The sequence below is a fragment of the Cyprinus carpio genome, unplaced genomic scaffold, assembly GCF_018340385.1.
Source record: "Cyprinus carpio isolate SPL01 unplaced genomic scaffold, ASM1834038v1 S000006786, whole genome shotgun sequence".
Lineage (NCBI taxonomy): Eukaryota > Metazoa > Chordata > Actinopteri > Cypriniformes > Cyprinidae > Cyprinus > Cyprinus carpio.
In genome coordinates, this window is record NW_024879375.1 from 6,844 (window position 1) to 27,746 (window position 20,903).

General features: G+C 34.8%; 1 protein-coding gene across 3 annotated transcripts; it reads right to left on the bottom strand.

Annotated features, from left to right (window-relative positions):
* Nucleotides 1–2,161: 2,161 nt before the first annotated feature.
* On the bottom strand, nucleotides 2,162–16,723 carry LOC109058454. Of its 3 annotated transcripts, none has more exons than XM_042756076.1 (16): nucleotides 16,542–16,723; nucleotides 16,319–16,447; nucleotides 16,155–16,184; nucleotides 15,880–15,909; nucleotides 15,175–15,195; nucleotides 14,849–14,875; nucleotides 14,426–14,449; nucleotides 14,070–14,099; nucleotides 11,899–11,922; nucleotides 11,447–11,476; nucleotides 10,898–10,924; nucleotides 10,499–10,528; nucleotides 10,309–10,344; nucleotides 9,094–9,279; nucleotides 8,602–8,646; nucleotides 2,221–3,343 (listed from the first exon to the last, which is right to left on the bottom strand). In XM_042756076.1, the coding sequence occupies exons 1-16, from the start codon at nucleotides 16,663–16,665 to the stop codon at nucleotides 3,267–3,269; spliced, it is 870 nt and encodes a 289-aa protein (XP_042612010.1). In that variant the 5' UTR covers nucleotides 16,666–16,723; the 3' UTR covers nucleotides 2,221–3,266. The 3 variants fall into 3 exon arrangements, with proteins under 3 accessions (XP_042612011.1, XP_042612010.1, XP_042612012.1); XM_042756078.1 differs by lacking the exon at nucleotides 2,221–3,343 and adding an exon at nucleotides 6,981–7,092; XM_042756077.1 differs by lacking the exon at nucleotides 10,499–10,528 and having other exon boundaries at nucleotides 2,162–3,343.
* Nucleotides 16,724–20,903: the final 4,180 nt, after the last annotated feature.

A 20,903-nucleotide genomic window follows, 5' to 3' on the forward strand; every position in this document is an offset into this window, starting at 1 on the left:
TGTAACAACTCAAATGTTATTTTTCACATTTCTGACCTTATTTCTCTCATTAACATCTCACCATTTACACTTTTTTTCTCAAAACTCTGAGATATGAACTTGGCATTGTGAGAATTGTGAGTTGTTGTTTTTTTTTAAATGGCAGAAACTGGTTTCCATTCACAAATCACTGTAGTTTGTGACTGAAACAAGTCTATTCTTCTGGTAAAACCTTTTCTATGATATATGGCACAAATTTCTATTATAATAAATATTATTACAATATTTCATGCATTTTAATCGACAAATACTGCATCATGGTCTCTGCCTGTTATTTGATCAAAATACAGGATAAAGTCATAATTTATGTTTATAACTATCTATGTATTGTATTAAAATAACAGTCTTCTATTTTAATCTACAACCATGAAACTCCGTTATGGTTCATTCGTGTGTGGACTGTTTCAGCTGTCCATTATATTACCAGCATCATTTTACTGTCCAGTTCGAGAAATCATATATAATAAGTGCGAGTCATTATTATCATTGCCTTGGAAAAAAAACTATAATGTCTTATGTTTGTGGAACGCTGTGATACTTTTGTTCACAAAACGAGATTGCATCGGTTGATGTAAGTAAAAAGTTAAAAAGAATGAAGAGCATCTGTATATTTACAATAGACAGATCGTGTTTCACCTAACAAATCATAGCACTACACGACTAACATTCAAAAGTTTGGGGCTACAATTTTCTTTATATTTCACCTGTTTTCTACTTATGTTTTTGAGAAGAAATAAAAACTGTGTTATATTTTTTTTGTATTTTGTTTAGTAAGTATTCTTTTTACCATCGGCACAGGAATGCTGTTTAAATTGGTTAAGAACTGCATAGACAAAGATTTATATTGTTTGAAAATTATATTTTGACTAAAATGCTGGTTCTGCTACATCATTTTATTATAATGCATAGAATCCTGAAAAAAAGCATATTACAGTGGCTTCCAAAAAAAAATATATATTTGTGCCAGCACAACTGTATGCCGAGCCATTGATATATTTGCTAAGTAAATTATTCAGCATTATTAGAATGATTTCTTCATCTGATAGGGTCTGTGACACTGAAGGACTGGATAGTGGATGGATTGTGAAAATTCATCTATTTGCAATCCACATCAATAAATTAATTTAAAAGGAATATTAAATAGACCATTGACTTTATATCGTAATAACGATTTTCCAAGATGTACTGGTTTTTTTTTTTTTTGACCAATAAATGCACGCCCTATAGAAAAAAAAAAAAAAATGAGCCTAAACAGATGGCCTTTTTTTTCCCCCTCCCTCCAAATATTTGTTTCCACTGAAGATAAATCATGAAGATATCTTAGATAGTCTGAGGGTGGAGTAAATATTAAGACACTGCTATATTTTTCGTGAGCTATGCCGTATACTCGACACATAATTAACACTAAAAAATAACAATTAGCCACCACAAAGAGGGATCTCTAGCCCATCTTGTCTCCCTGTTCAAAACAAAACATTCACACCTTTGCAATTACTTCTCACAGAGGAAATTGGTTGTTTCAAGTCTGTTGGTGATTTTTCTTATTTTTTTTGTTTTCACATAATATTTTTGTGAAGCCTTTTTGTATTTAATTTTTAAAATGTTAAATTAAGCTTACAACTTATACTCTCTGGTCTTCATAAACATTGGGGTCTCTCCTACACGGCACTTTATAGTAATGTTCAACCCTACAACCCTCTTGAGGGGTTGCTCCTGTTAAAAGAAGGTTCCAAATGGAACTTAAACATCCTTTATGCAGCAATTAGACTACTTCTTAAGGGGGATGTAAACTAGAAAGCAACATAAATGAGAAGTACAGAGAACGGTCAAAGTCCATAGCATCAAGCACTAACTTCTCCTACTTCCTATTCTCCTCCCACATTAAAAATCGCAAAACGACCTCCGTGGCCAAATATACCGAGAAGAAAAAGGACATGTACCATTTACAAATTAGATTATCCATAACAATGGTGCAGATTACATCCGGTTGCAAAGGACAAAAACAGATAAACAAACTTTTTTGTTACTGATAAATGAGCCCCCAAATTCTGTAATGTTTCCATTATAGTCTATTGATGGAGGAACATGTCACAGAATAAAATGATGTTATGTGTGGAGGCAGCAAAGTCCGGTTCCCAACCCCAGTGCTTTCAAAATTACCAAGACCAAGTCAATATCAAAAACAAGTTTATTTTTTAAATATGGGAGGTATCTGAGTAAATGCCGAAACAACAAATATAATGCCTCTAACCATAGAGAGATTAACAAACAACTGACTACTAAAAGAAAAGAAAAAAAGAAAAAATACAACAAAATACACTAACTCCCTAACTGGCTTAAACAGGAGAAAATTAGATGGCACCTACCCCTTTATTAACCCATTCCCAAACTCTTAACAAAATAAACTAATTAACGATACACAAACCATTTGTAGCTTACAAACCAAAAAGTATTACTGGCCATAAAAACCAGTTGCAACAAGAGTGTAAACACAACAACACTGAAGAGAAAATTGACAAGGCAGCAATTCCTTACATCACAGTAGATAACCAATAACTGGAGTCAGCTGGCAGCCATTACTTCCTGCATACAGGAAGTGAAGAGAGAAACAAATATGTTTTTGCACTAACACAACATCCCATTCTGGGATGGAGAAACAGAATTTCTTCAAAACATATTTGGACATCATATTCAAGAATTGTAATTTAAAAGCATAGAAACATGCAAAGTTTTCAGTTTAAATGAAAAGTAAAAGTAAAAAGAATGGCAACACTGGTCAGTAATTGGTTAATTTTTGCAGCAAAAAATGTCACACTGACAGTGAATACTGTGCGTATCTTGTAAACGGTCTGATTAATTTCTACACATGAGAAGCACATGTGATCTTTAGAGACACTTTGATCAAAGCTGTATATGAAGATTAACCCTACAATAGTTTTAATTTTATAAAACGGCATATTCACAAAACGGCATATTTATAAAACATCTTAAAATATATATGTCTTACAATCATTGTCTTTGATCAAAATCAAAATTGTTAAAAGTGTAACAGGTATGTAGTGTTTCATCAACACTTTTCTACATTCATCTGAAACCAAATAAGCTTTTTACACAAGACAGGGTACAGTTCTCACTATGACTGGATGGATTCTAAAGGCTTGTAAAAGACAGAGCTGAAATGTTGATGAAGTCACAGTGATTGATACTGGTGGGCGTGTCTTATCTCACTAAACTGCTGCTTCTCCATCCTCTTCATTTTGGCTCATTAAAGCTGTTTCTTCATTCACTCCTTTTACTGATGATTCTAAAAGAAACAATCACAGAAATTAAAAAGAAATGAATCTGGAGATCAATCCTGTAGTCATTTCTGAGAAACTGTAAGTACTCTACCATCAAATTAAATCTTGTTTGACCCCATGCTCTTTTACTTTTTGGCAAATGAACATTATATTTGTGAATTCAGTCATGCATCTTCCAATATGCACATTTAAAGTAAAGTTTATGTTGATTTTTGTTTTTGATGCGTTAAAAAGATTTCCAACTAGCCCACATTTCTCTCAGGACAAACACACTTTCATTCACTTGCATTCAATTCTGATTATCTGCCAGTTTGTCGTTAGACAGTATGTACAGATCGAAATGTATGAAATGAATCAACTGAATGAAGCTATATAATCACATGGTACATGGCATATATGCTTCAGTCACCGGGATCTGTATGCAACAGTTGCGCTGGATGGGATTGCGTGTTGACTTTTAGGGAGCATTACATTACGCAGCCTCACTGACCTGTGTAGGATGTGAATCGTGAGTTAGATTCATATGCATCATCTACAATGAACATTACTTCACCTGAAAAATAAAAAAAATAATCTAATTATTTTATTAATTAAATGAATTTCTTGTTGTAATTGAAGTAACACAAGGTGTATAATTTTCCACAGTTTCAATCAGATGGCCTCACAATGTCCTGTCAAAAGCTATACTAGCCATGATGTAAGAATAGAAAAGAAAGGGTGGACTATGAAAACTGTGTCAGATATAAATGTGACTCAGCTCAGTTTTGTGTGTCCATGATGAAGAGAATACATATATGTAGGGGTTTACTGTCCTTCTACCCCCAGGGGCCCAGTAGCACCCCCCCGGAAGAGCCAAAAACTGTACATTTCAAATGGCTGTAAATCAGAGTCCAATTAACGAATCAAAGAGAAAATAGGCAGGATTACTACTTATGCTATGCTGATAAAATAATGTTGGGCACAGTTTGCAGAAATAAATGGAAAGGTGTCATAAAGGCGTTTTTAAATATTGCTCACTGTAAAATACCAAATTTCACTCTGTCTTTCAATTATATCATAGAGGTTTACACAATGAAAATATTTAGATATCCAGTTTTCCATGAAAATATATTATTTATTTCATTTCGTTAATAATAAGTTTTAAACTACATTTCCCCACAAGCCTCTGTCGTTCTATCTATGGAAAGGGAAAACTTGGCGCTTTTCTTTGTAGTTCATTGAAGTTATGCTTAGGGTTAGGGTTAGGATCTCGCTAAAGAGGTAATTTTTCTCAACATAGCAACCCTTAATTGTTGACTTGATCTATTACTAATGTGATAATAGCAGCAAAACATACTTTTGTAACATGATGCGCTGTTTAATATGGGTTAAAAGATAGTCCAACCACAGACAGTCGTGCGGCGGTGACAAGAGAAATTCACAGCCAATGATATCAAAGCTGAACAGCGGCGTCACACTTCCTTAACCATTTATGGTCATTTATAACAAATGTCTTCCGTTTTTTCGGCTGAAGGGATAGATTGGTTAACAATCAATCAAATTTGCTACCTATTAGATTGTGTTTTATTAACCGTCTACACCTTGCCTCCAACAATAATGCAAATGCTCTAATTATTGTTGTTCAGCTTGACAAAAATTGGCCAATATTGATGTGCACATGCCCAGCAGTCGCAGTTGGATCCCATCTAACCGATTCCTCTCGTTAAATATCTTTTTTTTTTTTTTTTGTCCAAAGACAAGTGCATTAACTAATCAAATGATGAGCTTCTAACATTTACATTGTATGTTACGTTGTGTTTTAAAGTTATAAAATTATTCACTTTTGTGTTTCTGTGATTTGCCATGCTCTAACATTTGAACTCTAGCAATAAAAACAGAAAGAAAAAAACTAATTCAAAGACAAAATGCCCAAATTACTGCACTGCATCCTCTGTCACCAAGCTCGTTTTTGCCACATATGAAGAATAAAAAGGAAGTTATGTTGTAAACGTTAACTATTTTCATTATGCAAATACTTTTATTTAAAAAACAAAACAGTAAATACAGTATATACAGATACAGTCTTTCAGAGAACACTGGAAAAATCAATTTTCTTAAAAGTTAAATTGACCAAAAAGTGATACAACACACTGTTTCAAACTCAGAAAATAAACACCATGAAGACATGCATGTCAAGTGTGCAATATTATCTATAAAACCTCTATCAGCACAGCATCAAATAAACATTGATTGTCCGAACAATGGAAGAAAAATAAAGTGTTCAGGAAAACAAAACACCTGCTACATAAAAATGCAGAAATATAAATCTGACAATAACATCATTCGCTTCATGACTGGAACTAGGGGATGGCTGTGCATGAATATGTCCTTTACTAAAACTCCTGATGAGAACTGATGCTTTTTTATGATAAAAAGCACCAGAAGTAAAGTTTACTGTATGAAGCTTGAAAAAGAGAACACAATGCTTTATCAATACGAAAATACTATTTTCAACTATTGTTTTCATCACTGGTTCTGTATACAGTATATGGGCTGCTGGAAGGTCAAAATGTATTCATTATAAGCTTATAATTAAAACAAAGTTGCATTTTCTGCAAAAATCAAACCACTGCAAAGTCTAAACACTGATCCAGGGACCATTTCTGTGTGTGTGGGGGATAAAGAGTTAAAGAGTTGAGTTATTGTTTTTGTTTTGGGTGGGGGGTGTTATGTTAAGAAAATCCTGTAAGGCAGAAAGGAAGGAAAATATTATTACATTACATGCAACTTTTTTTTTAGACCATAAAAACAGCCTCTGTAAAGATGCTGTACAATTAAATGTTAAATGCATCTATTATTAAAAGCAAGTCAGTAATAGCAAGCTATATTCATACGAATTATTTTAAAAATGATTACATGCTTAAAGGACTGTTATCAGTAGTGTAATTGATCTGGTCACGGAAACCTTTCCAATGTATGTGAAATATTAATAATAATAATAATAATTAGATATTGAAAATAATTTGGTAGTAAAACAAAGTGTTGCACGGTTTCTTGGTGCACAGAAAAGTATATTTATTTTGTACATCATTTGCAATTGCTTTTTTATCACTTAATTAGAAGCACCACAAATTAAATTGTCATCTTTAATAGGAACTATTGAAAAGACATTTAGAAGTTTATTTTAAAATGCAAAGTTGAAACTAAAAAAAATAATTAAAAAAAATCTCTGTAAACACTTAAATGTGTGCCATAAGGCAGTGGTTCCCAATCCTGGTCCTGGAGAACCCCAACACTGCACATTTGAGATGTCTCCCTCTTCAAACACACCTGATTCAGCTCATCAGCTCATCAGTGAAGACTCCAAGACCTCAAAAGTGTGGTGTCAGACAAGAGAGACACCAAAACCATGCAGTGTTGGGGTTCTCCAGGACCAGGATTGGGAAAACACTGCCATCAGGTCATGAAAAGTTCGACACACACTTGTGGTCTTCATGCTCACTCGAACACTTGGGCCAAATACAGGAAATATGTCAGATAAGTAATCAAGTGGTCAGTGCAAAGATGGCAAGTGTGGGTATTTGGACAGTGCAAAAGTTTAAGAAACAACAAATGCTGTGCAAATTATATAACAGCAGTTTGATAAAAAGGTAAACACTAACACAGACTTACTGCTGCAAATGTCTGCCTCCGCAGCTTTCTATCTTCTCCATTTCTGAAGGAATACCTCTCCACAAACACGACTGGGCTGACTGCTTCCTTCATGTCTTTTCAGCTAAAAATAAATAAATAAAAAGAATAAAAAAGGGGGGGGGGGGGGGGGACAGAATTTTAAATATAAATATTTAAGATATAAACTGATATGAATGAACTGCAAGATGGGAAAAAATATGTGTCCTTTATTTATTTACTTTTTTTTTTATTTACATAAAAAGGTATTAAAACATGGTGCAGTAGTAAATGTGATTACTGTGATATCTGTCATATAAAAGCACATCAAAACACTACCATTACAGTTGTACAACCATAGTTAGTTTGGTGATTATTGTGCTATTACTATACCATAGTAAAACTACAGTTACTGTGGTTAAAAACATGGTAAATGTCCCGTTCCTGGGTTTTAACTTCAAATTTCATTTGTTACTATTGTACGTGTCGTGGTTACCATGATTTTACTACAAATACAACTTACATCTTTGAACCTGATATGAATATAAAACGGATCGAAGGTCTATGGCACGTCACGTGACAGATAGAGTTTAATCACTCTAGTTAGCAGCTGTCTTCATTTAGTTAAACGCAATGAAACTCAAAGACAGCCTCGGATGACCGATATAATACAGCGAGGAAACATACAGCGCTATTCTGATTAATAAAGAAGACGGAATACATTTTATAACAGGCATTAAATCAGCGTATTTACGACTACTCACCCAACCTGTGGCACATGTAAACTGATGGCAAATATCGCGATGTGCGCTGAATGAGACTTCTTGAACGTGATTTCATAGCGATAAACATCTCATGCCCTTCGCGTCTGAGTACTGACGCCAAAAGTTTCCCACTTAAAGCAATGTAGGTCCTAGTGCGTCGATATAGCGACGCCGAGGGGCGCCTTTGGCGTCTTCATTAGTGACGCTAGAGGCGTCAGTTTTTGGCGCTTTAGGAGTGAGAATGGGTTGTAATAAAACGCTTTAAACTGCTTACTTGCACGCGCCTTGGAGCGTTGTTAAACTCACATTTTAATGCTTTTACCTGCAGTTGAGCGTTGCTTTGGTCAAACTCACCTCTGAATGCCGTTTTACCTGCAGTTGAGTGTTGTTAAACTCACCGCTGATGAACGCGCTAAACCTTTGCGCAGAGGGCACTTTGATATCAGATTGAGAGGGTTTTTAAACATCAAAAACCAGTTGGAGGGCCAGATAAAAATGATCTGGGGGCCGCCATTTGCTCGCCCTGGCATAGATCCTTTTTTGTAGCCTATTCCTTTTTATTTTTATTTATTGTAGTCTCCACCCATACAAGGCAGACAACGGGTTGCGGTGTGCTGACCCAAGACGTCAAATTTCAACACTGTTGAGTTCTATAGAAGTCTATCGGACTACCCTGCACGTTGAAAAATGACGCCAAAGGTATACCCAGTGCGTTAAAAAGTGACGCCAGGGTCCCTTGACCATGCGTCAGACATTTGACGAGTAGGGAGTGAGACTGTGTTGATATCACACATCAGATCATGATCTTGTTTTATAATTAAAGAGATTCAGTGCAAACAACAAACTCTTACCTGCTTTCATCTCTTTCAATTCATTTCCAGTATGTCCATCTGAACCTGTTTTAACAACAATCACGGACAAATCAGACAATGAAACTACATTCATTAGACATGATGATCAAGTTTAAACTAAAACAACAACAACAACAACAACAAACAAAATCAGCCAAGTTAATGAGATTTGAGAATTTTGGCAGATGGGATAATTTCATTAAATAATGATGGGTCTGTTCCCCACACAAAACTGTAATTTGACTACTGAAGACTTTTGGTCCTTTTTGGAGATCGACATGCAATTGTGATTGACATGAAATCTAATTTTGTTACGTGTAAAAAGAGCAGCATGAAGATTACTGCTGAACTGAATCTAAATCTTCTTTCATGTTCCTCATAAGAAAGTCATTTAGGTTTGGAATGAGGTAGTGTTCAGAAATCCCTTGTTTGTAATGAGCAGTTAAAAATTGAAAACTACTTAAAATATTAAATTAAAAGACAATGACTCACCATGTGCACAAACCCCAGCATTTTCATTTATGATTACAACATTCTTCCCTTCCTTTAGTTTGAAACTCCCACCATGTGTCCGTCCCCTCGCTAGACTTATGGCAGTATCTTCAACATAAATGGACGCTTCCCATTCATCTTTCTCCTCTTCTGGTCTCATTATCTCTTCTTTTGTGACATCAGCACCTGGAAACAGATAAATACAAAGAAAAAGCAAACATTAGATTAAGTGTTTTTGCATATGAACATCAGAGTCTAAAATTACACGAAGATCACAGAAACATAGGCTGAAATTGGTGGTTGTGGGGTTATGCTTTGTAAATAATGCAATGATATATACTCAGAATAATTGTGTAAGTAGTAAAACAATAAGTATAGTAAAAACAACAGGCCAAAATAAAAAATAAAAAATGCGTTTTAAGTTTAGAAACATTTTGAGTTCAAAGTTCTTTAGAGAACGGTGTTTCTTTTGAATATATTTCCAATACAATTTGAATACATTTTGAAGTCTGTTATCAGCTGTTAAAACATAAAAGTGAAAGTATTTTTTTTTTTTTTTTTACTGCAAAACCAAAACACAAGATTCTAGTAGAAATTAAGGGCAAGTGTGCCACACATGACCTCAAAAGTGAAGACAAAGCATTTTGATCACCATCTGGTAGCTAGATGCAGTATAAGTCCTAAACACCACCCACTTAATGTATACAAATTAATCACTAATGCACAGACTCAGGCTCCAAATGAATCTGACGTCATTTTTGAAAGATGACAGCAGCCATACTGAGATATTTTGGCTCACTTTTCTACAGGGAAGGAAATGGATCGCATTCGGGTTGCATTGATCACAGGATTGTGTCATATGACCAATCTTGCATCACTGGTTGTCAATAACTCAGTTTTTCAGAAATCCTTATTTCTACCTGATTTCTGAGAGTCTAGTTTATGACGATCTTTAAAGGTCCATCATGAATGAATGTGCTCATAACAATGAGCTCTTCATGTTAAATTTTCATTTGATTTTCATTTGATTCACCCAATTTGCTTGTGGGTATATAAAAAAATGGAGAAACGTGCTACAAACAGACGTGTACTTTACTGTATGAAGAAGACATGCAGCAAACAGTTTCCTGAAGACAAAGAAGCCAATGATATGTAATGCAGTCTTTGAAGTTCCCTCGATGGGGAACTCATTTGCTGTGTCAGTTTAATACTTACGCAGTTGCGGTTGTTGTTTAGGTTTCTTGCCTTCAACTGTCACAGCAGCACATAGAAACAGAAATAAGGAGATTGTAAGTGAATGAACATGTCAGAGACACTGAGAAGATACTGTGTGATTCTTTATGTGCTTCAATAAATCACTTCATCGACTAAATTATTTTTTATTAAAGGACTCTGTAATACTTACACATTTCCTTTAGTTTTTCTGAGATCTCGCCTACACGTCACAGCAGCACATAGCAACAGAAATGTTTGTCACTTCATCGAGATTCACACAGTATTTTCTGACATGTTTTATCTGTTAATTAATCATATTCTCCTTATCACTTCATCATGTAAAGTACTTTTTATTAATGATCAGTAACAATTGCCATAATGTTGTATATCACATGCTGTATAATTCAATCATCAGTGTATTGATGTCAATACTGAACAGTGACATACTTCCTTTATTATTGCATTAACAATTAAATCAAACAAGCAGAAAAAAAATATATAATTATTGAATATGAAAAATCATTTTCCATTTAAACTGCTGTAATACACAAACTGATTATTCTCTTGTTGCATCAGTTTTAATACTTACGCAGTCGTTCAGAGATCTTCTCTTCACCTGTCACAGCAGCACATAGAAACAGAAATAAGGAGATGTTACGTGAGTGATCAGATGAACATGACAGAAACACTAATTCAGAGATCTTCTCTTCACCTGTCACAGCAGCACATAGAAACAGAAATTACTCAAAATAACAGATCAAAAGTCAGCATGACAATGATTTTAAGCCATCTGCTGCAAAATTTCTGTAGTTATGTGAGCTACAATACAAAACAACATAATCAAACACTACATATGACTGATGCTCGACCCCTAATAACAAACAGACATAATCAAACACAGAAGTTTTTGTCAAGTCAGCATTTTATCAAACAGCAACAATTACAGTAATGTTGCATATCACATATGTGATTCAGTCATTGGTATATTAATGCCCTTCAGCTCAAAACTGGACAATTACACACTTAATTACTGCACCAAATCAAACACAAGCAAAACTTGCGGTGAAAATTATATATTGACTATGAAAAATCATATTATATGTTATGTTGCTCCTGCTGTATCAGCTGTAATACTTACGCAGTTTCTCTAGATGTTCAGAGATCTTTGCTTCATGTCAAGCACATAGAAATGAGGAAATCATAAGGGAATCACTTCATCATCTGCATGACTATTTAATAATGATTGGTAACAATTACAGTAATGTTATGTGTAAACAATAAATTGTCAAAACTATCCATAATACTTTCCACAGCACTTATTGATTAATGCTGCTTAAAATTAGTTCAGTGATGCTGTCACTGCATGACTAATTATTGACTGAAATCATTACATGTACATTTAGTTATTTAGCAGACGCTTTTATCCAAAGCGACTTACAAATGAGGACAATGGAAGCAATCAAAAACAACAAAAGAGCAATGATATATAAGTGCTATAGCAAGTCTCATAAAACATTAAACATTTAAACTACCGTAGCACAATAAAACTAGAGAAACTTTTTCTCTCGTTGTATCAGCTGCAATACTTACGTAATTCTTTTTCACAGACATCGGCTTCATGTCACAGCAGCACATAAAAACAGAAATGAGGAACATATTTGATCTATATGTTTTGTATCCTAATGTTTGTTGTAAATTCAGCAAATTCAGAGATTCAGTATATTAATGTCATTCTGCTTATTACTGAAGAATCAGACATTTACCACTTCAAACACAAGCAGAACTTGTGGTTTAAAAACATAAGCATTGCCTATGAAAACTATTTTATACTTTTAAACTGTAGCACAATACTCTAAAGATGAGTAGAGATCGGAGACTCTAAAGATGGTGCCGCACACGCCCGCTTCAGTGCTTGGCTCTCCAGTCTTTGTACTGTTTTTGTTCGGTTTTTGCTTTTTTTTTTTTTTTTGTTTTTTGATCATTTTTAGTTTTGATGGGGTTGTGATGATTCAACAGAACACACCACAAAATCTTCTACCGGATCTGGAGGAGCTCACAGAGTCTGTAACATCTTATATCAGTTTCTGTGAAGACATGTGCATTCCATCCAGGACTCATCTAACTTACAACAATGGCAAACCATGGTTCACTGCAAAGAACGAACGAAAGAACGAGAGAAGAAAGGCACCAGGCCCAGACCGTGCTACACCAGCCTGTCTGAAATCCTGTGCTGACCAGCTGGCCCCCATCCTCACACAAATCTTCAACAGATCACTGGAGCTGTGCAAAGTCCCTTCATGCTTCAAACTCTCCACTATCATCACCATCCCAAAGAAACCCAAAATTACTGGACTTAATGACTACAGTCCTGTGACTCTAACATCTGTGGTCATGAAATCATTTGAAACACTGGTTTTGGCTTACCTGAAGGACATCACTGGGCCCTTACTGGACCCCCTGCAGTTTGCCAACAGAGCAAACAGGTCTGTGGAAGATACAGTCAACGTGGGACTGCATTACATCCTGCAACACCTAGACAGACCAGGGACTTATGTGAGGATCCTGTTTGTGGACTTCAGCTTGGTTTTCAAAACTATCATCGAAAACCTCCTCCTGCCCAAATTAACTCAGCTCTCCGTGCCCACCTCCGTCTGTCAGTGGATCAACAGCTTCCTGACAGACAGGTAGCAGCTAGTAAGGCTGGGAATATACACATCCAGCACCCGTACAATCAGCACTGGAGCACCTCAGGGATGTGTTCTCTCCTCACTGCTCTTCTCCCTGTACACCAACGATTGCACATCTAAAGACCCCTCTGTCAAGCTCCTGAAGTTTGCAGACGACACCATACTCATCGGCCTCATTCAGGACGGTGACGAGTCTGCTTACAGACAAAGAGGTTAAAGAGCTGGCTATCTGGTGCAGTCTCAACAACCTGGAGCTCAAACACACTCAGAACAGTGGAGATGATAGTGGGACTTCAGGAGAAAACCCCCTGGTCTCCCCCCACTCACCATCATGAACAGCACTGTGACTGCAGTGGAGTCATTCAGGCTCCTGGGCACCACCATCTCTCAGGACCTGAAGTGGGACATTCACATTGACTCCATTGTAGAGGTTGTACTTTCTTCGCCAGCTGAGGAAGTTTAACCTGCCACAGGAGCTGCTGAAACAGTTCTACTCCGCCATCATTGAATCCATCCTCTTCACTTCTATAACTGTCTGGTTTGGTTCAGTTATCTGACCTCAGAAGACTACAGAGGGTAGTCCGGACTGCTGAGCGAATCATCGGTACAACCCTCCCTTCTATTCAAGAACTGTACTTATCCAGAGTGAGAAAAAGGGCTGGCAAACACATCCAGCACACTTCCTCTTTGAACTGTTGCCATCTGGTCGACGCTACAGAGCTCTGAGCACCAGAACGACCAGACACAGGAACAGTTTCTTCCCTCAGGCAATCCATCTCATGAACACTTAACAATAAATGTGGAACACACAACACTATACAGTATACATTATCCATTTAACACACTTTCAAATCTATTTACATTTAAAATTTGCACATATCATACATGTACATACATATTTTGTGTTTTTGCTTTTTTGTACATTGTCTATTTTGTATTTTTTATATTATTCTTTTTATTGTCTGTGTCTTGTCGCTGTCATTCTTGTCAATGTAGAGCTTCTGTCACTAAAACAAATTCCTTGTATGTTTAAACATACCTGGCAGTAAAGCTCATTCTGATTCTTATACTTACACATCTTCATTAGTTTTTCAGAAATCTTCACTTCATGTCAGAGCAGCACAAAGAAACAGAAATGATGAGATTATGAGAACCATGAACAAATAAGCATGTCAGAAGATACTGTGTGATTCTTCATGTACTTTTAATAATCCTCATTATCTGCATGACTTGATATTAATGTTAGTAACAATTGCCGTAATGTTGTATATGTGTATGTGATTCATTCACAGTATATTAATGTCATGTAGCTAAATACTGGACATTATACATTTAATTATACATTATACATTTACTTATTATACATTTACAACCTACTGTAGCACAATAAACCTAATTTTTACTTTCACTGTATCAGTTGTAATACCTACCCAGTTCTTTTTCATTGATCTTGGCTTCATGTCACAGCAGCACATAGATACAGAAATGAGATTTAAAGTGAATAAACAGATGAACATGTCAAAACACTGAGAAGATACTGTGTGATTCTTCAAGTACTTCTAAATTACTTCACCATCTGCATGACTTTTTATTAACGATCTGTAACAATTACAGTAATGTTGGTATGTGTTAAAGGTCAACATGACATATATTATAAAATATTGCATGTTTTAATATTAGTGATTTACTTATCTCCTCATTTCAGGAGGCATTCAAGGTGTCATGACACAGATTTTGTTATTATTATTTTAATTTATTCTTTGAGGATCTTTTATAATGTTATGTTTTTTGCACTATATATAAAATGTTCATAGTACATTTCTAAACTATTGCTACACTCTTGCTGTACTTACGTGATTCCTTTTTTTCAGAGATCTCCGCTTCATGTCACAGCAGCACACAGAAACAAAAATGAGATTATAAGTAAATGAACAGATGAACATGTCAGAAACAACTGATGGAAGATACTGTGTCGATTCTTCATGTGCTTCTCAATAATCACTTAATAGTATACCAATACAGTATACCGTGTATACCACTTTACAAAACAGCTCCATTTGGTAAAACATTAGCTTAACAGTTATGAAGTTGTTATATATTTAATTAGTTAAATGATGTGTCAATCTGTTTAAGTTTTTTATATTCCGTTTTCTCTTGCTGTATCGGTGTTAACACTTACACAATTGTTTGAACAGCTTCACTTCACGTCACAGCAGCACATAGAAACAGAAAATAGGAGATTAGAAACTAACAAATAGATGAAACACTAAGAATATAATGCAAATCCTACTTTTCCCCCAATCTCAACACTTCATAAAGATCTGGGAGAAATGGAAGGCTCATAGAGGAGAACGTTTATGGCTCAAGAGGAATTACTTCACTGAAGTTCACATTTGTTGCAGATCATTAAACTATTAAACTGACTCAGAAGCTCATCTGAAATTAGTTTTGTAAGGTGCTTTTGAGCACAAACACTGCCTGCAAAGGTAAAGCAGTGAAGCAACAAGTCACCAGACTAAACTTTCGAATGCAGTCAGTGAATTGTTGCCTCAAGAACAGATGCAATTGGTTCAAAAAAATTCAATGCAAGTTTCTGATAAAGAATAGATATTTGAAAAATACTTTGTTACAGTCCACCACTGGTTATACGTGATCTGTATATTAATGTCATGCAGCTCAATAATGGAAAAATCACACACTTAATTAATTATTGCACTACATCACTCAAAAAGCATGCCTTGTGTTAAAACCAAAACACTTCGGGGTTAAAAAAAGGGGGAAAAAAAAAATATTATGCATATTTTGAATTTTGATTTATGATTTATAAGGATATTTTTTTTTTTTTTTTTTGTTTATTTATTTTTGTTTTAGCTGTTATACTTACACAGTTGCTCTAGATCTTTAGAGATCTTTGCTTCATGTCACAGCAGCACATAGAAACAGAAATTAGGACATATAATTAGGACATATAACTGAGATTGTTGTATTTTTAGGATTTTCATTAATAGGTATTTTTATGTCATTCAGCTTAACACTAAACAATCAAACACTAGAACGTGTGGTGAAAATGATAAATAAATAATTTATTTTATACATTTAAAATCCACCATAGCATAATACAGTTCATGTTTCTCCTGTTGCATCAGCTGCAATACTTACGTAGTTGGTCTAGTCGTTCAGAGATCTTTGCTTCATGTCACAACCGCGCAAAACAAAAACAAGATTATGTGTAAATAAACAGTTGAACATGTCAAAAATAACGAGGAACTAGTCTGTGATTCTTCATGGTTCATCATCATCTGAATGACTTTTGAATGACTTACGTATTAGTTTTTTTAGTTCAGAGATCTTGTGGCGAAAATAAATCACAACACCAGAAGTTACAGCTGCAGCCACCAGCAGCAGAACACCAACACATATTCCTGCTATAGCACCTTTTGACAAACCTGGGACTGCAATAATACAGAGAGACAGATATAATATCTAAATTATTAGTAGACACTAGAGTTGTAGAATTGTAATGAAACAATATAGAATATAACTCACCAGAGACAGTAACAGTGAATCTTTTGAATACGATCCTTCTGTCGCTGTAGATCTTTAGTCTAAATTCTCCAGTATGCTCAGTTTCGAGGTCTGTGATGGTCAGAGATCCAGTCTTACTGTCCATCTCCAGTCTGCCTCTGAATCTCCCATCATCACCATCATAGAATAATGTATGGCTGTCTTCTGTAATTTTAGCAATGAGAGATCCTTCAGCTCCAAATCTCCACAGTATTAGATCATGTTCCTGTAGTTCAGTTTCAGTGTGCAGAGTCTTAGAACTTCCCTTCGTGGCTGACAATACCTTTATTTCATCTTTATCTTCAACAGATTTGAGTGGAGATTCTGCAAAAAAATGTTTCACAGACATTGCTGACACTCTCATAATAGTTGGTTATTTCAGCTGGCATGTTCTCACACAAAGTTCCCAACTACAGCTAGCACCGATATTAAATAGCAAACAGTACATTTTACTGATTCTACATACTAAGTTCCAGGTAAAACTAGCGCGCCAAATGTATAATTGTCATATAACTATCTTAAACCATGACTTTCCTGAAAAGTCAAACAAGCCCAGCCAAAAAAGCTTAAGTCTTTAATAAATAGGTCAATAACAAAGGCAAAATAGTAGTCCATTACCTTGATAACTACTAGATTAAGAGATTGAATTGACTCACCTTCCACAATCACTTTGAACATATTGGATCTGATGCCTGCACTGCTCATACTCCCTACTTTATATTCACCCGAGTGTTTGATTCTGATGTTCCAGATGGTGAGAAATCCAGTATGATCCAGATTAAGTCTGCCACTAAACATCATCATCAGTGCATTATCAATGTATTCAACTTTACCAGTTCTTTTATTGATTGTTGCGATGCTAGTGTCATTAACTAGCCACTCTATTAGACCATCTTTCTGCATTTCAGTAAAATTAGTCTGTAAAGTGAGAGAACCTCCCTCTATCACTGTCTTTACTTTATCTGGATCAACACCAAGCACACCTGCAGAAACAGTCAGAGATGTACAATTATTCATTTACCAGATGCTTTATCATTTATCAAAAACTGACTTACAAATTAGGAAATACAAGATAATTGCCATAATAAAAATTACTTGAGTATATGTAAATATACAAAAATATGAAAACATATGAAGGAAAAAAAAAGCACAATCATAGGATAGACTGGGATTTAAACAAATGCCTCCTTGCACACCAAGAAAAAAAAAGAAAAAAAGAAATCAACAAAAACAGTGGGATTATAGCTAATGATGAGGTTCAGTGCTGCACTTGTTAAAACAGTAGAGTTTAAGCTGAACTTAGGTAACTGCTATGGCCATATTTGACAGTATTGTATGAGAGTAACTCTCTTACGTAATTACTTATTAGGAACATACGTTAAAAAAAAAAAAAAAAAAAAAAAAAAAAACTGCTTCAAAATTCTCGTTCTCGGTATGGCTGTGCAGTTACTTCGTAGAACAAAACATCAAAGTATCGTAAAGTTATGTTTACCACAAGCTTTAGCTAAACGCACGTAAATATCTATATGTCTCAATCAGAACGAAAGTTAATCAGCACCTGGATTAAGTACATAGAAGAATATTATGAATTGCACAAGGGGCAAACCTTCGTTTTATTACTTAATAAATGTTGCTGCTAAGGCGAATGGTAGTGTTTCTTGTCAATGTCTCAAGGCCTGAGCTTCGAAGCTTTTGAGTGATTTGCCTTGCTATTTTAATCATGTTGTATTTCAGTAACATCAAGGATATTATAACATATTAATGTAAAAAAATAAATAAAAAATATAAAATGTAAACTTCATAGTTTGGTTTATGCAAATAAGCACTTGAAGATGGCATTTGTCACACAGGCCAGGTAATCCTGGCATAAAGTGAAACCGAAAGCATTAAAGAAACCCAAAATTCAAGCACTTACCTTTCATGATGGACAAGAACAACAAAATGGAAAAGACGATCTTCATATTGTTGTGAAGTTCAGTGAGGGTTGCCTTTAACAAGGCAGATTGTGGTTATAAATTTTCGGTCCGCTTCCGCACTACTGCTTAGGTGTGCTTTAAAAATGGCGTCATCCCGGTGAGGGCGGTGGCAGAAGGAAGATTTGTTACTGACAATTTCTTTTCTCACGCCTCTTTCATTTGGAATAATGACAATATAACTGCTTCAAACAAATCTTTATTTTTAAAAAATTGGTTCAAAAGAGACATTTATCATCTTATAAAAACGTTTGACAGTTTTGGGAATCTTTTAACTTACGAACATTTCATGTAAATTTACAATTTTCCCGTACAGTTTAAGGAATTTATTTAAGTTATTTATTATTTTTTTTTATGTATTAGTTGTTAGTTTTTTTTTTGTTATATATTTGATTTTGTTTATTGGATGAGAGCTTGGTTAATTCCTTTTAAATATTGTTATTAATAAAAGAAAAGAAATGCACTTCAAGATTCTACATACCATTTACACTTCGAAATCTTTAATATCAAGATTCACTGATATTGATGATATATGCTGTTTTTGTAATAATGAAAAAGGGATGCTGACTATTTTTATTTATTTATTTATTTTTGACTAATGTTGTAAATTGGATTGATTTGGCAGTTTTTATATTTAATTTAATGAATATTAATTATTGCTTTACTTTAAAGGATTTTATCTTGTGTTATGAAAAAAAAACAAAAAACAATAAGGATCTAAAATTTATTGTTAACCTTTTTATTTTATTAGCTAAATTTCACATACATAAACATCAATTTCTTAATTCATCTCCTATGTTAAATTTGCCTGTTAAAATCATTTGTTATATTTGCCTGTTCTGACTTTGACTTTTATGTTTCTCCAATAAGACTGTTAAAAACAAAAGATCTGTGAAATGTTTAAAATACCCCCCTGGTACTTTTTAATTTATGCTGTGACTGTGATGACCCCTCAAATTGTTACGCTCCCATTATAGTTTAGGGGATGGGGGAACATGTCACATAATAAAATGATGTTATGTGTGGAGGCAGCAATGTCAAGTTCCCAACCCCAGTACTTTCACAATGTGGGAGGATCCCAAGGCTTCAAAAAGGGGCAAAAGCCAAAATAACAAACACAAATCCTCTAATCAGAGAGAAAATACTAACTAAACTATTGAAAGGAAAGAAAACAAAAATACAACCAAGTACCCTAACTCCCCAACTAGCTTAAACAGGAGAAAACATGTTCAAAAGATAAGGGCACCTACCTCACTACTAACCCATTCCCAAATAATCAACAATGTAAACTAATTATGAACAATACACAAACAAATAATAGCTTACAAATCAGAAAGTTTTTCTTGTCATAAACACCAATTAGAGCAAGATTATAAACACAAAAACACCGAAGAGAAACCCATTCAAAAAGTCATAAATTCCTCCAAACACAGCAGGCAACCAATAACTGGAGTCAGCTGGCAGCTATTACTTCCTGCTAAATAGAGAGAAACAAATATGTCTCTGGACTTAATACACTCTAAATTCATATCACATTTGTAATTTGATTAAAGGATGCTGAAACATATCTCTGGATATCATATTTAAGCTGTTATTTAAAATAGAATAAAACATGCAAAATTTTCAGTTTAAATGAAAATAGAGTAAAAAGAACGTTAACTTAGGAAAGTAGTTGGTTAATTTCCGTGACAAATGTGTCACATTGACACTGAATACTGTGTGTCTCTTGTATACAGTCAGATGAATTTCTACACATGAGAAGATGGTCATGTGATCTTTAGAGACACTGGGATCAAAGCTGAACGAGAGCAGCACATACGATGGTTTGAGAGATACTTTTGAGGTAAAACACATCTTAGAGTAAGAGGTATGTAGTGCAACATTAATACAGTTATAAATGACATTATTTCATCAACACATTTCTCTGTTCATCTGAAACCAAAAAAGCTGTTTACACACAAAAAATACATGATGTCACAGTGATTGACACTGGGGGCGTGTCTTATCACTAAACTGTGCTCTTTTCTATCTACTCATTTGATCCATCCTCTTCCTTTTGGCTCATAAAAGGTGTTTCTTCATTCACGTCTTTTCCTGTTGATTCTGAAAGGAAACACAGAGACAATTATAAAAAGAGGGAAATCTGGAGATCAATCCTGTAGCTGTTCCTGAGAAATCAAAATGTCAGTATTTTCCCGTCAAATTACCATTAGAAATGAATGTACAAAATCATTTAAATAACACATATTGCCAATAGCACATTTGAGTCATTTTGTGTTCAGAGGATTTTTTTATTTTTTCGAGTGCAAACAACAGAATCTCACCTTCTTTATGCTCTTTCAGTTCATTTCCAGGAGCTTTCCCATCTGAT

Excerpts from the sequence above, each read along its gene's own strand:
- LOC109058454 (XM_042756076.1), bottom strand. The coding sequence starts at position 16,665 with ATGGACAGTAAGACTGGATCTCTGACCATCACAGACCTCGAAACTGAG. Across the intron at positions 16,448-16,541 it reads ATTCACTGTTACTGTCTCTG|TCCCAGGTTTGTCAAAAGGT; the intron begins GTGAGTTATATT and ends GTATTATTGCAG. Across the intron at positions 14,876-15,174 it reads GAAGCTGTTCAAACAATTGT|CGGAGATCTCTGAAAAAAAG; the intron begins GTAAGTGTTAAC and ends TGTGACATGAAG.